At 35.6% G+C, this 23093-nt stretch overlaps 1 protein-coding gene across 1 annotated transcript in view; it reads left to right on the top strand.

The window, feature by feature from the left end:
- Nucleotides 1-2375: 2375 nt before the first annotated feature.
- Nucleotides 2376-23093, top strand: part of SCAF11 (SR-related CTD-associated factor 11) — a 63306-nt gene continuing 42588 nt past the window's right edge. Inside the window, exons 1-3 of the mRNA XM_006865350.1 lie at nucleotides 2376-2412; nucleotides 2851-3008; nucleotides 18696-18773. Of these exons, the coding sequence (XP_006865412.1) occupies nucleotides 2376-2412; nucleotides 2851-3008; nucleotides 18696-18773 (273 nt within the window). The remainder of the gene's footprint in view (nucleotides 2413-2850; nucleotides 3009-18695; nucleotides 18774-23093) is intronic.

The following is a 23093-nucleotide window of genomic DNA, read 5'->3' as shown; positions in this document are numbered from 1 at the left end:
GCATGGAGGGGATCGGAACCATGGCAGTGAGATGATATACGATGGAATGAATGTAAAATTAAAGTTCTCCCATGTAAACTATCATATAATTCACAAAAAAACATTTAAAACAAAACAAAAAAAAAGTTATTGAGAAGACAAGAAAGAAGGCAAAGATCAAAATGGATGTCAGAAGAGATACTGAAACTTACTTTCCAGCGTAGAGATGCTAATGCAAATGGAAGAAATGAGGAGAGGTCCAAGAGCTGAACAGAAAATTTCCAAGATCAGCTCGAGAAGATAAAGCCAAATATTAAAACAAAATGTGCAAAAATCTGGAATCAGAAAAACAAAAGGGAAGAACACGCTCAGTATTTCTCAAGCTTCAGGAACTGAAGAAAAAATTCAAGCGTCGATTTTCATTACTCAAAGATTCACTGTACAAATTATTAAATGATTCAGAAAACATCAAGAGAAGATGGAAGGGACACAGTCACTGTACCAAAAGGAAATGGGTAATGTTCAACCATTGCAAGAAGTAGCATATGTATGATCAAGAGCCAATGATACTGAAGGAGGAAGTTCAAGGTGCATTGAAGGACTTGGCAAAGAACAAGGCACCAGGAATTGATGGAATCAAAATTGAAATCTTTCAAGAAAGTGAGGTAGGTGGCACTGGAGGTAGTCACTCATCTCTGCCAAGACATTTGGAAGACAAGTATCTGGCTGATCGTTTGAAAGAGATCCATATTAATGCCCATTCCAAAGAGAGGTGACCCAACGGAATGCTGAAATCATCGGACAATCTCTTTGGTATTCCATGCGAGTAAAGTTTTACTAAAGGTAATACAGAAACAGCTATAATCATAAATTGACAGAGAACTTCCAGAGGTTCAAGCCGGATTCAGAAGAGGCCATGGAATGAGAAATATCATTGCTGACCTCCCATGGATCTTGGCTGAGAGCAGAGAATATCAGAAAGTTAATTAACCTGTGCTTTATTGACTACAGAAAGGCTTTCGATTGTGTGGATCATGACAAGCTATGGACAACATTGTGAAGTATGAGTATTCTGGAACACTTACTTAATTGTGCTCACGAGGAATCTTGTACCTGGATCAAGAGGCAGTTGTTTGAACAGATCATGGGAACACTGAATGTATTAAAATTTAAAAGTTGTGCGACAAGGTTGTATTCTTTCACCATACTTACTCAACCTATATGCTGAGCAAATAATCCAAGAAGCTGGATTATATGAAGAAAAACGTGGCATCAGGATTGGAGGAAAACTTATTAACAACCTGCGATATGCAGATGATACAACCTCACTTGCTGGATGTGAAGAGTATTTAAAACATTTACTGATGAAGATCAAAGAGCACAGCTTTTGGTATGGATTACATCTCAATGTAATGAAAACAAAAATCTTCACCACTGGACCAATAAACAACATTCTTATCAACAGAGAAAAGATTGAAGTAGTCAAGGACTTCATTGTTCTTGGATCAGCTATCTACACTAATGGAAGCAGCAGTCAAGAAATCAAACGACGTTTTACATTAGGCAAATCTGCTGCACAAGGTCTTTTTATAAAGTGCTGAAGAGCAAAGATGTCAGCTTGAAGACTAAGGAGCGCCTGACCCAAGCCATGGTATTTTCAATAACCTCATATGCATGCAAAAGCTGGACAGTGAATAAGGAAGACCATGGAAGAACTGATGCTTTTGAGTTAATGGTGTTACAGGGGAGAGTATTAGAAGTGCCATGGGCTGCCAAAAGAACCAATGGATCCGTTTTGGAAGAAGTGCAGCCAAAGTGCTCCTAGGTGGCCAGGATGGCCAAACTTCATCTCTCATACTTTGGACATACTGTTTGGAGGAACCAGTCACTGGAGAAGGATATCATGTTTGGTAAGATGGAGGTCAGAAAAAAAGAGGAAGATCCCAATGAGATGGACTGCCTAAGTGGCAGCATAAGTGGACTCAAGTGTGGCAATAGTAGTGAGGTTGGCACAGGATCGGGCAGTGTTTTGTTCTGTTGTGTATAAGGTCGCTATGGGTCAGTACCAACTGGATGGCACCTAACAACAACAGTCAAGTTCTGATTATCAAGCCATTGAGTATATATACTTTTTTTTTCAATTTCAATTTATTTATTTTTTAAGTGTTTTATCTTGAATTATGTGATAGTTTACTTGGGCGACCATTAGCATTGCATTCATCCTATTGTATATTATTTTACTACTTTGATTACAATCCCCTCCATGCATCATCAAACAACCAAAGGGTATACCTCGCAAGCCTTCCCCTTGGTCATCTGCACTCAGCCCCTCTCCCTCTCTGGGTTCCCACCCGCTCCATCTTAAAATATCAAATGACAAGGTTATTTTTTGAAGCATGGTGTGTAATAGCGGAAGGTTGACAACAAGGGATTGTATGTCCATTGAGAGTTTAAAAAAAAAAATGCAGAACTAATTTATGTAGTGTCTAAGTATTGGTGTGAAGGAGGTATAGAAAGTATTTCTGGAAAAACAAAGAAACTAACAGTTATTACATTTTGGGTTGGGTGCAACTGGATAGGTGTAAATGGGAGAGTTTTCACCTTTTTACTTTTTGAACTGTGCAGATATGACTCATTTTAAACAAAATTAATTTTTTCTTGCTTCCCCCTACCTTCACAAAAACTATTAGTCGTTGTTGAAAGGATGGGTTCAGGGAGAAGAAGGTATTTGTTATAATCCATTCAAAATTTTATTGCTTTGTAGTAGGTATTCCTTTGGACTATCCTTATCTAGTTCACCATACTGTCAGAACATAATTTAGAAATTTTGGTTTGGAGACCTTGGAAACATACAGGTGTTTTAACTTACAGGTGAAGGAAATGGAGATAATACTGCTACTACTGTTCCATTATACAATGAAGCTGACAGATGTCCAATATGTCTTAACTGCCTGTTAGAGAAGGAAGTTGGTTTTCCTGAAAATTGTAATCATATCTTCTGCATGACCTGTATTCTTAAATGGGCAGAGGTAAGTCTGAAATTAAGTTTAAGTTCAGTTATTAGTATACTTTATTTTGTAGAAGTTTGGTTTTTGTTAGTAATGTTTTTCTTTATCATTTTGATTCAAGTGATATATATCAGTGTGTTCTAATTCCCTGGCATGATTTTATTATATCTAGTCTTAAAGCCTTGATACTTTCTTTCATAAATCCTATCACAGTAATGTATTTCCCCCTACTTTGACTAAATTTCCCTTTGTATCTTTCACACAGTTCTGAGTCTTATTACTAAGGATGGCTTTTGTAGAGAGAAGTAGAACAAGGTGTCAGACAAGCTCTAATGGTGAATTTTAGTATGTTTGTATTATTACAAATGATTATTTAGTTAGACTTTATACACATCTGTGTAAGATACAAGTGATATGTCATGTTTAGTTTGTCAAAACTTTATTAAAGTACATATTATCATATATTATTTTTTATGTGTTTCATTCACTGGCCTGTAATATCTTCAGAATACTGAGTCTTACATCTCTGTGTATAGGTCTGGACTATATTGAATAAAGTATTTGCTTAATAAGAATATCTTGACTGTATAATTGAATGGAAATATCACAAATAATAATAATAGCATAACAAAAGGTTGTTTCTCGTGTAATTAATAAAATGCTAAACATCAACTTCTATTATAGCTGCCTTCATGTTAGCCAGTTTTACTTTCCTTGCTTCTTCTCAGACCTGCTTTACATGTTATATAGTGTAGTCTTTATATGGTGGTGGTGGTGTGCCCTGGAGTCAGTTCTGACTCATAGCGACCCTGTATGGGGTTTCCAATGATGTAAATCTTTATGGGAACAGAAAGCCTCATATTTCTCCCGTGGAGCTATTAGTAGATTTAAACTGCTGACCTTGTGATTAGCAGCGTGCTCATAATCTATGCTACCAGGGCAACTACCTTAGTGTTTATATAGAATAGTTTAGTTTAAATTTGTGATTACGGTTTCTTTTTTATTTTAAAATGTAATATTGCATTTCAACTTTTTGTTAAGTTGCTAAACATTATTCTTTGCTAACTTTTTTTGATGGCTATATAATATTCTACCAATTTGATACTTTATAATTTACGTATTTTGTCCAAATTCCAATTGAGAAGAAGATTATATTATGGGAGTTGTTTTAAGAAAGCATTAACATTTTTAGATGTTACTGGTTTCATTTCTTAAACCACACTATCGTGTTCTTTCATTCAACAATAACTTTTCCTATCTGTCTATAGTGATTGTGTCCTGGATGTCTATTGAGCAATGTTATAAGAATAATAGCAAAATATGTTTGTGTAGAGCATTATGAAATTCGTGGCCTGTTTTAGAAATACTAATTTTAAGGATAAAGTTACAGTTTTATGGAGCCAAAGCATTATTTTTTTCCCACTTATGCTTTTTACTTATTTATTATGTAATATGTCACATACAAGGGGTATATAAAACCTTATATGAGAGGACTTCAAAAATTCATGGAAAATTGGAATTAAGAGAATGGAATTTTCCACAAGTTTTTTGGCTCCTCTTCATATTTACAATTTAGACAATAATAACATAAACATTTATATACCTACTGCATAAGTTAAGAAACGGAACATTGCCAGTATTTGGAAGCTCTTTATATGTCCTTTCCACCAGAGATAAACATGAATTTTTTGTGTCTACATTTTGTTTCATTTGTCCCCATATGAAAGTAGTCCGAAATTCTGTGTTCAATTTTATAAAATTTAAATCATTTTAACAAGCTTTTATATAAATTTTATATAAACAGTAATATATGTATATGTATATATACTCTTGTGAACCTGCTTCTTTTCATCTTATTTTTGAAAATTTATCTATATTAATGTATGAGTGTGTAAGAAGAACTCATTGATTTTCATAACCTGATTTTCATACGTATTCTTAAATTACTAGAACACAAATTATCCATTCTTGTGACCATGTGGATTGTTTTTTCGTTTTTGGCTACCATGTTCTAGGTTTTTACTAGACAGTGCCAAACTCATATGTATATTTTAACTAGAGTTGGACATTTTTTCCATAGAAAATACTTAATATGAAGAATTAGAATCAACCCCTTTCTTGTATGTAATGTTTTCCTTCCTTTGTATTATAAACATTTTGTTGACGTGTTTTCAATACGGCCATCTTAAATTGTTGTGTTGCTTAAACAAAAATAATTAACCTTGAAAATAGATCACAGGCAATATTCTGAATCATTTGTTCCTAGTGTGATTACAACCACCAGTTAAACTATTAAGCTGAACAGTAAGAAGAGCATAATCTATTAATAAGTTGCTCGTTATAAATTATAAATGAATGCTGGTTAGCAAAATCACTTAGACTAAATTTTCAGTTTGAATCGTTCATTGTATATAAATACTTTGAAAAATTGAATCAGATTTCAAATTCATCCGTGTTTTTTTTCATAGTCATTAGTTATTACACTGTCTCCTCTTATTATCCTTAACTTACCCTTCTGTTTTTAAAAAGAAGATTGTGATTTACTTTCGAGTTCAAGATTAGAAATAAGTGCTCATATTCACTATCTTTTTATGCATTCTTTAATTCACTATGTTAATGCTTTATAGTACAAACTTATTCAGGGCCATCTTCCTAGACTTTTATGGCATTTAGAAAGAAGTTTCGGTTGAGCATTCTGAAATTTGTACATGAGTGTCACTGAAACATGATTCAGAATGGGTATCAAGCACCGAAGAGGATTCATTTGTTAATTTTCACCGTAATATATTGTTGTTGTTGTTAAGTACCGTAGAGTTGGTTTTGACTCATAGTGACCCTGTACAGGGTTTCCGAGGCTGTAAATCTTTTCGGAAGCAGAAAGCCTCATCATTCTCCTGTGGAACAGCTGGTAGTTTCGAACTGCCAACCTGAAGTTATCAGCCCGATTAGTAAATCATTACGCTACCAGGTATATTATTACCATATATACACCATAATATATTAGGCATTGAAAAAAAAATTGTGCTTTGTAAGGTAACCAGTTTTTAGAACAGTTATTTATATGTCTAGTACATTTATTTTGGACAAAACTTCTGAATATTTTTTTATGTTTTCATAGTTTCAATATTGTTGAGCTCTAAATTTTGGTTCTGTAGTTATTTAAAGCAAAAGTTGTGTAAGGACTTTAAAGTGAGTGAGTAGATTCAAATAGTTTCTATGAAATGTCATCTCTAGACATTTCATATACTCTACCACTAAAGCCAGTGAGGATGAAATAGAAGAATTCTACCAACTTCTTCAATCTGAAATTGATCAAACATGACGTCAAGATGTATTGAGTATTACTGGTGATTGGGATGCAAAGGTTAGGAGCAAAGAGGAAGGATCAGTAGTTGGAAAATACGGCCTTGGTGATAGAAATGATGCTGGAGATTGCATGATAGAATTCTGCAAAATCAATGATTTGTTCATTTCAAATACCTTCTTTAGACAGTATAAGAGACGAGTATACACATGGACCTCACCAGATGGAATTACACAAAAATCAAATTGGCTACATCTGTGGAAAGAGACAATGGAAAAGCTCCATGTCATTAGTGAAAACAAGGCCAGGGGCAGATTGTGGAACAGACCATCAATTGCTCATCTGCAAGGTCAGGCTAAAGCTGAAGAAAATGAAAACAAGTCCACGAGAGCCAAAATATGACCTTGAATATATCCCACCTTAATTTAGAGAGCATCTGAAGAACAGATTTCATACATTAAACACTAAAGATCGAGGACCAGAAGAGTTGTGGGATGACATCAAGAACATTACACATAAAGAAAGCAAAAAGTCATTAAGAAGACAAGAAGGAAAAGATCAAAATGGATGTCAGACACTGAAACTTTCTCTCCAGCATAGAGATGCTAAAGCAAATGGGAGAAATTAGAGCTGAACAGAAAATTTCAAAGGTCTGCTTGAGAATACAAAGTCATATATTACAATGAAATGTGCAAAGATCTGGAGCCAGAAAAGCAAAAGGGAAGAACACATTCAGCATTTCTCAAGCTGGGAGAACTGAAGAAAAAAATTCAAGCTTTGACTTTTGTTATTGAAGGATATTCTGGGCAAATTATTAAATTTGATACAGGAAGCATCAAAAGAGAATGGAAGGAATACACAGTCACTGTACCAAAAGGAAATGGTTGATGTTCAACTGTTTCAAGACTTAGCATATGATCAAGAACCAATGATACTGAAGAAAGAAATCCAAGGTGCACTGAAGGAACTGGCAAAGAACAGGACACCAGGAATTGATGGAATCAAAATGGGTATCTTTCAAGGAAGTGAAGTGGCACTGGAGGCACTTACTCATCTATGCTGAGAAATTTGTAAGATAACTATCTGGTCAACTGATTGGAAGAGATCCGTATTGTGCCCATTCCAAAGAGAGGTGACCCAGTGGAATGTGGAAATCATCGGACAATCTCTTTGATATCCAATGTGAGAATAAAGTTTTGCTGAAAGTAATACAGAAACGGCTACAAGCATACATTGACAAAGAATTTCCAGAGGTTCAAGCCAGATTCAGAAGAGGATGTGGAACAAGGGATACCATTGCTGATGTCCCATGGATCTTGGCTGAAAGCAGAGAATATCAGAAAAAATGTTTACCTATGCTTTATTGACTACGCCAAGGCTTTCGATTATGGATTGTGACAAGCTATGGACAACATTGAGAAGTATGAGTATTCCTGAACACTTAATTGTGCTCATGAGGAATGTGTACATGGACCAAGAGGCAGTTGTTCGAACAGAACATGAGAACACTGAATGGCTTAAAATTAAGAAAGGTGTGCGACAGAGTTATAATATTTCACCATACTTACTCAACCTGTATGCTGAGCAAATAGTCCTAGAAGCTGGGTTATATGAAGAAAAACGTGGCATCAGGATTGGAGGAAGACTGAGTAACAACTTTTGTTATGTATGATACAACATTGCTTGCTAAAAGTGAAGTGGACTTAAAATACATACTGCTGAAGATCAAAGACCACAGTCTTCAATATGGATTGCATCTTAATGTAAAGTAAACAAAGATCCTCACCACTAGACCAATAAACAACATTCTTATCAATGGAGAAAAGATTGAAGTTGTCAAAGACTTCATACTTCTTGGATCAACTATCAATACTCATGGAAGCAGCAGTTAAGAAATGTAATGACATATTGCATTAGGCAAAAATCCCAAGACCTTTTTAAAGTGTTGAAGAGCAAAGATGTCAGCTTGAGGACTAAGGTGCACCGGACCCAAGACATGGTATTTTCAATAACCTCACGTATGTGAAAGTTGGACATTGACTAAGGGAGACCATTGTAGGTTTGATGCTTTTGAGTTATGGTGTTGGAGGAGAATATTGTAAGTGCCATGGGCTGCCAAAAGAACAAACAGATCTGTATTAGTAGAAGTGCAACCAGAATTGTTAAGTTAGCACAGAGCCGGTCAGTGTTTCATTCTGTTGTGCATAGATAGGGTCACTATAAGTTGGTACCAACTCGATGGCACCTAACAACAACTTTACCTAGGAGAGAAAGGTTCAGGATAATGGAACCTGTGGTGGCCTTTATGGCCTAATGACAGAATATCCTACCTTTGGGAGTGCTAGAACATATTTAAAAATAAATATGCTCACTGACTGTTTAGTTTCAGGAACTCTTACTTAATTAACTTAATTGATTTATAAAATGGTGGCACTAGCACATAAGTGCTTAATACTATCCAGAAGCTTGATGATTCAAACCAACCCAGGGGCATCTGGGAATTTAGGCCTGAAGATCTGCTTCTCAAAGGTTACACCATTAAGGACCTGTGGAGCAAATCTACTTTGCACACATAGGTCACCGTGAGTTGAAGTCAGCTTGATGGCAACTAACAAAAATGACACAAATATAATATTGAACTAAGCAAAGATAGTAATTGGTGCTCAGAATCTGAAACAAAAAAAAGACCTTTAAACTAATGAAATTTCATATGTGTAGAGCCAATATACCAAAGTACATCAGCCATCAAATTAAAGTTACTTAGCTCTGGTAGCGTAGTGGTTACGAATCGGGCTGCGAACCTTAACGTCAGCGGTTCGAAACTACCAGCTGCTCTGCGGGAAAAAGATGAGGCTTTCTACTCCCGTAAAGATTTACACCCTCGGAAACCCTGTACAGGGTCGCTATGGGTCGGACCCGACTCAACGGCATTTAACAACAACAACATTTTACTCAGATTGTGAGCAAAAACACAATCTCAGCATTTTAAGAGTTTTTAATTTGCACATAATTTTAACTCTGGCTGTGTTGAGTCTGCATATTTAAAGAAAATAATTTTAAAAGTAGAGAAGTCTGATGAATGGATGGTAATATTGACAGCTCTTATTATTTATGATGCCCTAAAGATGATAAAGGAGCTGTGGTAGTGTAGTGGTTATGAATCGGGCTGCGAACCACAAGGTCAGCAGTTCGAAACTACCAGCTGTTCCGTGGGAAAAAGATGACAGGTTTCTACTCTTGTAAAAATTTACAACCTCGGAAATCCTGTACAGAGTCGCTACAAGTCAGAACTGACTCCACGGCACATAACAACAACAACAGATGAATGCTGTAAAATAAAAACTAGACCTCAAAGTCAGTTTGAATGTCAAGGCGGCAGTTCAAGCCCATCATTCGCTCCTCGAAAACCATATTACAGGGTCACTATGAGTAGGAACCAACTGAATGGCCCTTAACAACAGAAAACCAAAACCCCTAGTTCTCCCTACACTCCCCACTCCACTACCACAACCTACGTACATACACACACACTGGTCAAGTAAATAGGGTAAAAAAATAGGAGGACTTATAATTTGGCTTAGCTGCCAACAAGTAGTTAAATAATTTTGGTCTTGAAAGATTAAGGTTTACATACGTAAGCACATTTCTGGTTTGAGCCGTGCACACATTCTTACTCTGTTTAAAAGAACATGCAATATGCAAAAGGTAAGTCAGAGTATTGCTGGTTCATATATGTATAGGTTTGTTCCAAACAAAGCATATTTAAACATGTCTGATCATTGGATAGCTCCAGATAAATTCTCTCAGTAATACGCTTGTCATAATCTACTTAAGGTGTATTTAAAACAAAAAAGGTCTGATAAGACAGTGAGTGAGTCAGTTAAAATCAAGGCAAGAGGGCTTTCAGTTCAACTCAGAAGGTTATGGCAACTGCCTTTTGAGGGCTCCAATGGGGTGATTTGGTAGATTATCTTGAAAGATACTGTAGGGACTGACTATGAAGAAAATGGAAAAATTGATAAGATAAAGGGCTAGGAAAGTTGTACTGAGGATTTTTTTTTTTTTTTCCATCACGACAAAGTATCTGCCAAGGGTAGCAATTCCTATGAGATTTCTTTAGGAATCCTTAAGCCATCCACCGTATGTCCCTTGCCCATTCAAATATCTTTTGTTCCCCAAACTTAAAGAACATTTGAAAGAAACAAGATTTGAGATCCCTGAAGATACCAAAATTACCTTTTTGACATGGTATAATTCAAAAAGTTCAGAATTATTGAAGGGCTAGAACTGTATAGAGCTAGATAAACGACTTTGAAGTCTAGCGCATTAACCCACAACACCACACCAGAACTCTTGTTTTGCCCATAGAATCCTTCAGTATTGTATCCTGAGGCTTGATTTTTTTTTTTTTTTTTCCAGTTCTGTCAGTTTGAGAAATGCTGAGTGTATTTTCCCTTTTGGTTTTCTGACTCCAGGTCTTTGCACATTTCATTATATACGTTACTTAAGTCTTCTCAAACTGCCCTTCGAAATCTTTTGTTTAGCTCTTTTATGTCAACGTTTTTTCCATTCACTTTAGCTGCTCTGTTAAAGAGCAAGTTTAAAAGTCTCTTCTAACATCCATTTTGGTCTTTTCTTGTCTTTTTAATGACCTTTTGCTTTCTTCAAGTTTGAAGCTCATGTCATCCCACAGTTTTTCTGGTCTTCATTAGTGTCCAATGTGTCATAGCTCCTCTTGAGACAGTGTCCATAAATTCAGGTGGGACTTACTCAAGGATCTTGTATTTTGACTCTCTTGTAACTTTTTTCTTCGACTTCATCTTGAACTTGCCGCTGGCCTTATTTTGACTAATGATACTTGGCCTTCTCATTGTCTCTTCCCACAGATGTAGTCAGCTTGATTCCTGTGTATTTCATCTGTTGAGATCCATGTGTATAGTCGCCATTTCTGTTGTTGAAAAAAAGATATTTCCACTGAATAGATCATTGCTGTTGCAAAATTCTGTCACGCAATTGCTGATGTTTCCATCACTAAGGTGACATTTTCCAACTACCTATCTTTCCTCTTTGTTCCAACTTTCACATTCTGATCACCAGTAATTATCAGTGCGTTTTGATTTAATGTTGTATCAATTTCCAGCTGCAGAAGTTGGTAGGAAAAAAACCCCTTCAATTTCTTTATCTTAGGCATTTGTGATTTGTGTATAAATTTGAACAGTGGTTGTTGTTGTTAAGTAGATATTTTCCTATGATTGACAGTGTTGTACTTCAGGATAGATCTTGAAATGTTTTTGTTGGGGTTTGGTTTTTTTGGCACAAATGTGATGCCATTCCTCTTCAGTTTACTATTGACCACGTAGTAGATCATTTGTCTGATTCAAAATGGCTAGTATCAGTCCATTTCAGCTCACTAATTCCTAGATGGTGTCCTGGTGTGCTGCTATAAGATAAACATTGGATAGCTAATCACAGGATTGGTGGTTCAAACCCACCAACTCTGCCTTTGAAATCCTGTATAGGGTCACTGTTAGTCAGAATCGACTCAATAACACTTAACAGCAGCATTGCCTAGGATAATGATCTTCATTTTCGTTTTTGACAACTGTCACTTTCCCTAGGTTCATACTTCATACATTTTGAGTTATGACACCTCAGCCAGTGAAGGTCCCAAAAGCTGTACTCCATCCAGTGTATTAAAGTTCAGTTTTACATTGAGGAAGCAGTTCTTCATCAGTTATATTTTGAGAACCTTCCAACCTGAGTAGCCAATCTTTTGGCACTATGTCAGAGAATGTTCTGCTGCTATTCATAATGTTTTCACTTTCCAATTTTTTTGAAGGAGATGATCAGTTCCTTTTTCTTGTCTTAGTCTGAAAGCCCCACTGGTATCTGGCCACATGGGGTGACTCTGCTAGTATTTGAAGTACTGGTGGTATAGCTTCTAGTATCACAGCAACACCAAGCCACAAGAGTACAAAACGGACAGGTGGTGATATTCACTAGGCTTCTTTTAAGTGATGTAGAAAATGTGATTAGTTTTCCTAGTTTAAGGAAATTATTCTTCCTTAACTCGTGTATCTCATACTGACAGCTACAGTTTGAGAAAAATAGAAGGGTTAGTGAATCCAAAATGGGAAAGTTGGCAAAGGCTTGTTTTTCTCAAGAGATGGGAAATGAAGGGATTTTAGAATTAATATAGTATATACTGATCTTGAAGAAGTCAAGCAATGTTGAAGTTATGATGTTCCATACAGATAGGTGAGAAATAAATATTTGGATGAACCATACATACCAAAAAATGACTGGTTGATTAAATCTTGACTACTGATGTATTTTATGCAGTGAATAGAAATTTACACACCACTCTTGATTCAATTACTTTGCAAAAATATAATCAACAAAGCATTATTCTTTGCATTTTGAAAAACAATTTTTCCTAAAATTTAATATTTTTTTTTTACTCCTGATCTAAACCAAACTTAATTGTTTATGTAGTTTATCTGTGAGTGGTAATCTAAATGTTTATGGAGCAGTAGTAGTAATATTAGTTTTTACCATTATAATTTATAAATTATTACCAAATATATTATTTGATTTGTTATAAGTTAACCTCATGCTGTGTGTCTTCATCTCTAAGGTAGATTAGAGAGATTGCTGGTTCTGACTACTCTAGACTTTTAACTTGGGACCTATTCCAGATTTTCTCCTGTTTTTATCCTATATAGGTTAATTCTTTTGTAGGACAAATGTTTTTATATTATGAAAACTATTACATAAAACATATACATAATTTATATTTTCATTTGTCAACTCTGATTTGTCAGTCAGGTAAAGTAACATGTATATTCTGTGTATCCTAGTTTTAAATGTTAAATTTTGTAACATGATCTCTTTAAGTAATTTACTGAATTTTTTCAATGAAATTTTTAACTATTAATGCCAAAAGAAATTAAGATTAAGAGGAATTTTACCCACCAATTACAATGTACAATGAGAGGACTCCCTCTGAGGAACTAGATGTATAATGTACATTATCTTTACCTGGTATTCATTATGTCACTAAGATTCCTGTAAGCTAATATAAGAACAATAATTTCACTAACAGTTTCAGTAATAAGACTTGACAAGGACTGTCTGGAAAGAACTCTCTAAGTATGATAGGCAACTTTTACATGTGAGCATGTACTTTGGTGATCCAGGCTAGTTTCTTTGACCCAGCAACAGTAAGAAAGCATAGGGCCTGGTGAATGACTGTAAAATGAGCATCAGCTTCTAATAGTATCCATTCCTAAATTGTCTATATTTGAATTTGTGCTGTAGTTTTATATAATATACTCTATTTGTAAGTAGAAAAGATAGATGTTCTAGGTATTCCCATGAACAGACAAACCTACCTATAAGCATAGGTACTAAGATTTAGTCTTTAAGCACTTAACAAGTTAACACTTGCTTCTCTCTCTCTAGGAGGGGCTATCTGTAGGCAGCCTATGTGATTGAGGATAGAGCAGCAGCAGGAAGCAAGAAATGTTAGAAATCAAGAATCCTGAATTCTCAAATAAGGAAGTTTTCCTGTTCTTACATTTAAATATGGGTTTGTCTGAGCTGGGAATTTACAACGCTTCAGACTACTAGTGTGGCGCTGTGGGCTAATGCGTCAGACTGCAAGGTCAGTGGTTCAAGTTCACCAGCTACTCCTTGGAAGCCCTATACAGGGTTGCTATGGGTTGGAATCGACTAGACGGCACTTAACAACAACAACAGAATACTAGGGTATGTTTTACCGAAATCTTTAGGAAGATTATTTTTTTTCTATCAAAATGCCTCTTAATTGATATAACCTTAGTACAGAGAGTACTCAAAATATATGCTCAGTGTTTAAATACACATTACACTGTAAAGCAGTGATCAAATTATATTAGATTTAGAGATGCATCACAAAGCTGAATAATGATATTGAATGACTTTTTTTTATTAAGCTAGATTAGATTTTTAAAATTTTATTGAATTGAAAGTCTTTAATCATTGAATTGAAAGGTAGATAATTATGGGTTGTATTTGCTATGCATAAGGAAATGATGGTGAATCATTGGAGTATTTTTGTTAGGTATAAGGAAAACAAAAGTTGAGATAATTTTCAAAACTAAAATCACATTTTTAATAGATATGTTAGTTAAAATGTTTCTATATTAATTTAAATTTGAAGTGAATTTTTGGATCTTACAACTCAGATTTAATTAGTTACTTTAGGGTCTACTTTGAAAACTGAAATGAAAATATCTTTGAAATTTTCTGGATGGATATATACTGGTTATAAAGATGAGATGTCTTTGAGAATACCTTAAAATCAGACCATCTTTTTTTTTCTATGAAAGTTCTTTGGTCTTATCTTGTTTGATGCTTTTGTATCTATTAATGATGGTTCCTTTGAACTTTAATATTTATTAAAGTAGCTTTATACATTTTCTTATACAGTATATTCTTTAAAGCTCCACTTTTTAAAAAAAAATCTATTCTTATTTCTCTTTCACTTAATTCTTTTATTCCTTAATTTATTGAAATACACTATGTAGACTTGACATCGAATAACTGAGTTTCTTTTCTGCTTCCTTAGAAATGCTTGCTAAACTGTTATGTCTAAGGTTAGAAATGGATAGCATCACCTCTTAGCAGCAGCCATAGCAAGGATTGTTTGTCTACCACAGGAAACTTGCTTCTTACCTTTGTTTTCCTTAACTAAGCAGGATGACTTATGTTTAGCAATTTTTCTGATGGCTGAACCCGAAACAAAAAAATCTCATAATTTATTTTTCTAGTATTAGCTACAAGATTGTCTTTAGAAATTTTAAGTATATGTAAGTAGTGATAATATATAGCAGTGGTGTTCAGACTGCTGTTTTATCTATCTATCAGATAGGGAGGTACATGGATGGATGAAGGCAGGGAGTCCTGGTATGGTGCTGTAGGATTAGCACTGGTCTGCTAACCTAAGGTTGGCAGTTCAATCCCATTAGCCTCTTCTGGAAACCCTATATGGGGTCACTATGAGTCAGAACTGACTCTACAACACTTAACAAAGATGTATATATATATATAAATATATATGATAACAATAGAATCTTTTCTTCAAATGAAATTTTAGACAAATCTAGGGCCATTATGCTTAATGAAAACAAATGAAATCTTGTTGTTGTTGTTATCTGCCATAGAGCGGTTCCGACTCGTAGCGACCCTGTACAGGGTTTCCGAGGCTGTAAATCTTTACGGGAGCAGAATGCCTCATCTTTCTTCTGTGGAACAGCTGGTAGTTTCGAACTGCATTATTTAAAACAGATCAAAATGGAATTGGCTCAGGTTAAATGGCATTTTGAAAATTGCAAAGGAAAAAAAAATAGCCATTTATCTAATCTCAACAGCAAATTTAATAAAGAAGTTAATATGATGATATAATTCTAGAGTCTTTAAAAGATTTGATGCATCTGATGATATAGGATACATATCTTGAACATGGTGGCTTTCTTTGTATCTTAGTAGCTGTTATATATTGAATTGATATAGAAATAAAATGAAATACTTTAATGTCTTTATATATCATCAAATTTATGAATTTCATTAAAATATCATTAAGAACCCTTAGGTTGCATACAATTTTATCTTTTAAATAATAAATGCAGTATTACTATAACCTCGTGGTAGTAGTGGTGGTTATGTTCCATGAAGTCTATTTCGACACATAGTGACCCTGTATAGGGTTTCTGAGGCTGTGAATCTTTACAGGAGCAGAAAGCCGCATCTTTCTCCCACGGAACTCCTGGTAGTTTCAGACTACTGACCATGAGATAAGCAGCCTAGTAAACACTACACCACCAAAGCGCCTTATAATCTAGGAGCATAAGGAATTTATGTGATAAATGATGATAAAATGCTAATGTGATAAACGGTAATCACAGAGATAGTTATGATATTGAATTCTTTGAACTAGAATTGCTATTTGCGATTAATTATCAAAAAGATGTAGACCGTTTTGTTGCTATGTACAGCAAAGCTTCTTTCGGTCACTCTGCAGAGAAAGTAATAGCATATTAAATCCATACTACTTGGAAGTAAGCTGAGCTAGCGTCTACCAATCTGAACCAGTTAATATGATAAAGTCACATTTCCTAATCAGATGTGGTAAACCATTGTTCTTTCAAGGTCTACTTACTTAGGAAAGGAGAAATTACATTTTAAGAGTGGTTAAAAAGTAACTTCTTTTATATTTTAGCCACTCCTGGTATGGTGCTGTGGGTTAATGCACCAGACTGTGAAGCCGTTTGAACTGCATGGTTGGTGGTTCAAGCTCACCAGCTGCTCCTTGGAAACCCTATACAGGGTCGCTATGGGTCGGAATCAACTTGACGGCACTTAACAACAACAAAGTGACTTAGGAGTTTTGTGGATGTGGTATTTGCTCGAGGGCCATATGTTGTGTTGTATGTTCTGCTTTTATAATCATTATTTTGGTATGTGCTAAAACTAAGAAAGGAAAATATCACAACATTTCTCAATAAATAATAATAAAATTTATCTGTTTCATTTAAAGGATGTTTTTGTAAGGACAGATATTTTTATAATCTTTAGTTTTATTCCTTTTCAAATCCTAACTTTTTGTCTTAGAAAAAGGCTTGCCTCTTATTTCACAGAAAAAGGGGTCATCTAACATTACTTACATGTAGCACAATAAGCAGTTAGCTGTATTGTGTTTTGTTATTAAGTGCCGTTGAGTCGGTTCTGACTCACAGCAACCCAAGGCTGTAAATCTTTGTGGGAGCAGAAAGCCTCATCTTTCTACCAAGGAGCAGCTGGTGGGCTCAAACAGCTGGCCTTGTGGTTCACAGTCCAGTGCTTATCCTATAAAGCCACTCTGTCCCCATTTGTAACCTTAGTTGTTGATAATAACAACTTTTGGTATTTTAGCCATAGGCTGGAATGTCTTCCTTCCTACCCTAGTAAAAACATACGCCATCTTAACTTATATAAACCTACCCAGTGCTACTGAGTCAATTCCAACTCATAATGAGCCTTTTAGGCAGTAGACAGGCACATTTTTCTCCCTCAGAGCAGTTAATGGATTTAAACCGCCTACCTTTTATTTTGGTTAACAGTCTATCACTTAAGCCACAGTGCCACCACAGATACTAAATAATATAAACCTTGTTGTTAAGTGCCGTCGAGTCAGTTCTGACCCATAGCGACCCTGTACAGGGTTTTCGAGGGTGTAAATCTTTACGGGTGTAGAAAGCCTCATCTTTCTCCCGTGGAGCGGCTGGTAGTTTCGAACCGCTGATCTTAAGGTTTGCAGCCCGATTCGTAACCACTACGCTACCAGAGCTCCTATTCTCATATAAATATTTAATATCATTGTCAGAAAGCTCTTAAATTACACTTGATTCAGGATAATTATTTGAGCTGACAGGAAATAGATTTATATCAAAATAAGTTTATTTAGAATTACAGACTGCTCAAAGAACCAGTATCCTTAGTATATAATTACCTACATATGCATTTGAAAATGATCTACAACCTATTGAAAAAGAACATGAATAGACAGTTGTTGTTTTTTTAAATAATAACTGAAAATGGGAAAATATGCCCAGTCTTTCTTCTAAAACAGGAAATACAAATTCAAACTATTGCATATGTTACTAAGAATGAGACAGCTTTACATATATGTAACATAGCATAATTAAGAGAAGAAAGACAAAATGTAGTCCAGCATAAATTAAGATACACATTTTTGTGTATGTATATTGGATATGTCCAAAAGGAAGAAACTGCCAGGCTGGGGAGGGATCTGAGGTGGGGCAGGTAGATCTGGGTGGCTGAGGGAAGGGATGGATGGCTAGAATTCTTACTTTTTTTCATATCTTTGAAATATTTTTTTTTATCATGGGTATATATTACCTGTTTAAAATAATTGGGTGTGTGTGTGTGACGTTATATTATAGATCTGTAATGAACAAATCCAAGCCATTCCTTTTACAGGTAATTAGAGTTTCCCAGCTTTCGATCCCAGAGCTGCTGATTTCAGCCTAGTGTTGACCTTTCATTATACCAGTAGTTTTCAAATGGGCATCTTATTAAGTAAGAGATCTTATCTCTTATTTCTCATGTATTCCAATTATCTAGCATGTAGCTCATTAAATGGTTGAGTGAAATGAAACATTTAAAATATATATTGTTCTGGGGCATAATACAAGATAAAAATGTTTCAATTACTTTATCTTGTTTTGTAAGGGGTGTGTGTATTTTTCAGATTTTTCTTGGTATGGTGAAAAACTTAACCATACCAAGTATGTTTGGCTTAGTTAAATCTTGATCTTTTCTAAAGAAACTTTTAAAGTTATGATTTGTTAATCCTTTTTCAGACATTGGCTTCATGTCCTATTGATCGAAAACCTTTTCAGACAGTGTTTAAATTCAGCGTGTTAGGAGGCTGTATTAAGGTAAGTCTTGGCTTGTGTTTTGCAACATGAACTATATAAGCCTATTAGAAACAGTTTTACTTTGATTTCCAATTTAAGTATATTTGAAAATTGCTTAATTGTAGACTTAATGTTATTATCAGACTTCCTCAGCATGACAAGTCCAGACCTTTTAACAAACTTAAGCAATTATGAACCTTTCTTTCTTTGTCTTCTAAAGAGAGAACATCATAGTGATTACCTTATGATTTCCCACAACTTGTATTTGATTTCTGATGCACCCAAAGAAGTTTCACATGTAGTCTTAATTACAGAATACTCATGTCTTAGGATTTCAGGACTTCCGATATTTCAGAAATACAAAGGTAAATCAAAAAAAGGAGTATGACTGCCAGAGTTCCAGTTCAGACATTGTGTGGTTAAGTGCCATTGATTCGGTTCCAAATCATAGTTCATACACGCACGGATTTATTTCACGTAAAATGTGTTTAAACATGTCTCTGCAATCAGTAGAAGGCTGTAGACAAGTTCTCTCAAATAACACACTTGTGTTAGTGTGCCTTCAAAAAAAGGGGGTCAATCAAAAGAATAGCTTCTGAGACGATTTGCTGGGCCAGTTAAATTCAAGGCAGAGAAGCTCAGAAGGTTGTGACTACTGTTTTATGGGATTCCAAGGGATCATCTTAATAGGCTTTATCAGTGGACTCCTAACAGTTGCAGGAGTTTATATTATAAAGAAGTTTAAAGAAAACTGATTATTGCATTGGTAAGAAAAAGCCAAGTAAGTAGTGCAAGGATTTTTTCCATCATGACCCTACCTATGCTCATTCTTCAAGGATGACTAGAATTGTCCTCAGAATTTCATTGAAAACCCTTACCCCATCCTCACTACAACTTTAATCTTGCCTCGAGACTTCTTTTACTCCCCAAACTCAAAGAACGTTTCAAAGGAACATAATTTGAATTCCTTGAGCATGCCAAAATTGCCAGTTTGACTTGGTATAAATCAAAGAACGCAGTGCTTTGAGGATGGGTTAGAGAGATGGAAGTGCTGCCTTCAGAAGTGTGTAGACCTAGATGGAAGAAGACACAAGAGCTTCATGTTTTTATATTTTTGTTTAATGCAGGCTTCTGTGATTTTTGTAGCAATATTTTGTTATTTATCCATGTAATTAATCAATCAGATAGTCATTGGAATGTATTTCTCCATTGAAACAATGTTAGAAGCGGTTTCAACCACCAAACTCCACAAAAACATAAATGTAAAATAACTGAAAATTACAACTTCATGAACATCATCGGGGATTTCAAAATGCTTATGGAAAAATTCCATTATCTTTTAATTCCATTTTTCCATGAACTTTATGAAGCCTTCTTGTATAATGTTGAAAAGATTGAATCTATAATATTATATATATAATGGTGTTTTTGTACTTAAATACTGATGCTTGAAGGAAAGTAACTTAATCAGAGAATGATAAAAAGGTGTGTAGACGGACTTCTAACAATTTCAAGGATGAACTTGATCTTTTGTTCATCCAGAAGTATCATGAGCAGATCACGAATGATAAATAGTCAGAAATGAGAATACTTAACTATATACCTACAGAATGCCATTGATTTTGAGGAGCAAACTATTCCTAGGTAGCACTGTTAGTTCATAACAACCTGGTTTTACTTGTTGTCCCTTTGAGTAGGAAAGCAGAAGGAAGCAGTATACCACTCAATACACTATTCTCAGTGTAAGTATTTATATATTACTTTGGTAGCCTTTTTACTATATGAGTTCTTGATGTTATAAGGTATAGTAGACCAGAACATTGTAATTAAAGTAAAATAACGTATTTTAAAAGTGACTTTAACTTGGAGACTTAAAAGATACTTCTTGTCATGTAGGAAATGATCCACATTATATAAATTGGAGAAAAGATGACGTATTATTTGTGATATTCTAATCAAACTTAGAGCATGGCTTATCTGAAAGACATATTTTCTGTTTCTACCGGCACGTTGTTGTGTTGCTAAAAATTCATTATCATGAACTAGCTCCCAAAGATAGATTACTGTGTAGTTTTATTCTGTTGCTTAGAATGATCAAGTCAATTACAATTCAAAGCAACCCCTTACAGAGTTTCTGAAAAGCGCCACACCAGAACCCCCCCCCCAAAAAAAAAAAAAAAAAAAAAAAAGACACATATATCAATGGAATTGAGAACTCAAAACATTCATCTACTTACCAGTCAGTCAGCTGGTATTTGACAAAGGGCCAAAACACATTAAATCAGCAAGACAGAATTTTTTTTGCAAATGGTGCTTGCAAAACTAGAAAACCATTTTGAAAGAGTAAAACGAGACCCATATCTCACACCTAATACTAAAATGAACTCAAGGTAGATTAAAATCCTAAATATAAAACCTAGAACTATAAAGATCATCAGTGAAACTCTAGGGACAAACTTAGGGGCTCTGATCTATGGCATAAATACACTATCAAGCATAACTGAAAAGACACAAACAGTAGAAAACATAATAGATGCTTGGAACTTCCTAATAATTAAATTAGACACTTATGTGCATCAAAATAATAAGATGAGAACTCACAGACAGGGCAGGTTTTTTGGTAGTGACGTATCAGACAAGGGACAAATCTCTAAAATTTATAGAAAGCTTCAACATCTCAACAAGAAAAAGACAAATAATCTAGTTATAACTTGGGCAGAGACAGTGAAAGAGGCTTCCTGCAGAGCCTTTGTAATGTATAAGACCTTAGATGGAATCCTGATCCCCATTCAGAATCTTCTGAGGTGGGAAATTTCTACTTGAAAAGACAAGCAGTCTAGCCTGGAGCAGCTAGAGGAACAGAAAGATACTTCTTAAAAGAAAGACCAGCAGGAAAAAAAAAAAAAAATAACAGCATTCTGATGGACTACTATAAGAACAAGCAAGTTGTTCACCTGGGTGCCCTCAAGGCAAGCAATCAAGTCCGCTCAGGGTAAACCCCCTTCCAAGACTGAAACTCAAAGGGAATACAAAAGTAGGCTTGTACTCTTGCTGGTGACCACGTTGGTCTACAGAAAAGGGGAAGTGGGGAGAAAACAGTAATGAGGCTGTGGGCTAAGTCCGACCACGTACAGTAGACTCCATCAACCTGGATTGAGACCTGGTTGGCCAGCAGTATAGCAAGACCTGGGGACTGCTGAGCCCATGGAAAGGGACATAACCACAGAGGACTAGAGTGGAGAGTGAATAGTCCAGTGATATGAAGTGAGGGGAAATGCACAAAAACACTCATATTTGCAGATGGTACCTGTCTGACTTAGTTTCAACTAAAGGAAGAAAGAAGAGGAAAAAAAGTGTAATCTGCTACAATTTGATGAGCTTGACCTATACTTACGCATGTAGTAGCTTAAAAGAGGGAACGAATCTTTACAGCAAGGATCATTCCCACCCCTTCTGTACACAGGGTTGACAGGGATAGGCAGCTTACATTGGCTACCCAAAATGGGGGTGCTACAAAGTCACAAAGTGACCGGCTTACACATTTTCAAGAGGTAGCTTAGTTTCAGAGGGTGCAGTAGAAGGTAGAATCTCCAGAGTGGTTTACAGCGTATCTATATGGGGCTAGGAGATGGGGATAAGACTGTGGTTCAGTAGTGAGTAATTGCTATCAGGACTGATTGTGAATGTTGCAAATGTAAAGGTAGATGTTTTTTAACAAAAGGAGGGGAGTGGTTGATCTGGCAGTCCACGAGTGGAAGACCCTGGGACCATCAAGGGAGAAGAGTGGAGTGTGGGCCCTATCCAGAGAAGCAATGACACCAGAGATGGAGGCAGAGACAATGACATGCAGAGATGGAGTCTGGGGACTATAGACTCACAGAAGGAGAGGGGCTGTGTGTTGGTGGCCGGGGTGGGCAGGCTTGCAAGGTATGCCCTTTGGTGGTTTGAATGATTATATATTCCTGAGAGCTTCGGTGTACATCCAAAACAAAAAGAAAACAAAGGGAATAGAAGCAAATGCTTCTGAAGGACGATGCATGGAGGAGATTGTAGTCATTGCAGTGAAACAAATACGATAGGATGAGTGTAGAGCTGATGTTCTCCGATGTAAACTATCACTCAATTCACTATAAAAACTTTAAAATAAATAAATAATAACTTGGGCAGAGAACCTGAACAAATAATTAACCAAAAAAGACATACAGGCTAGCAAACGAAGAAATACTCATGATCATTAGCCATTATTGTTAAGTGCCACTGAGTAAGTTCTGACTCATAGCAACTGTGTGTAGGGTTTCCAAAGAGCAGCTGGTGGGCTTGAACCACTGATCTTGCAGTTAG

This window comes from Chrysochloris asiatica, unplaced genomic scaffold (assembly GCF_000296735.1).
Source record: "Chrysochloris asiatica unplaced genomic scaffold, ChrAsi1.0 scaffold00077, whole genome shotgun sequence".
Lineage (NCBI taxonomy): Eukaryota > Metazoa > Chordata > Mammalia > Afrosoricida > Chrysochloridae > Chrysochloris > Chrysochloris asiatica.
The sequence above is the reverse complement of the archived record's forward strand: the minus strand, read 5'-3'. Positions and strand labels throughout refer to the sequence as shown.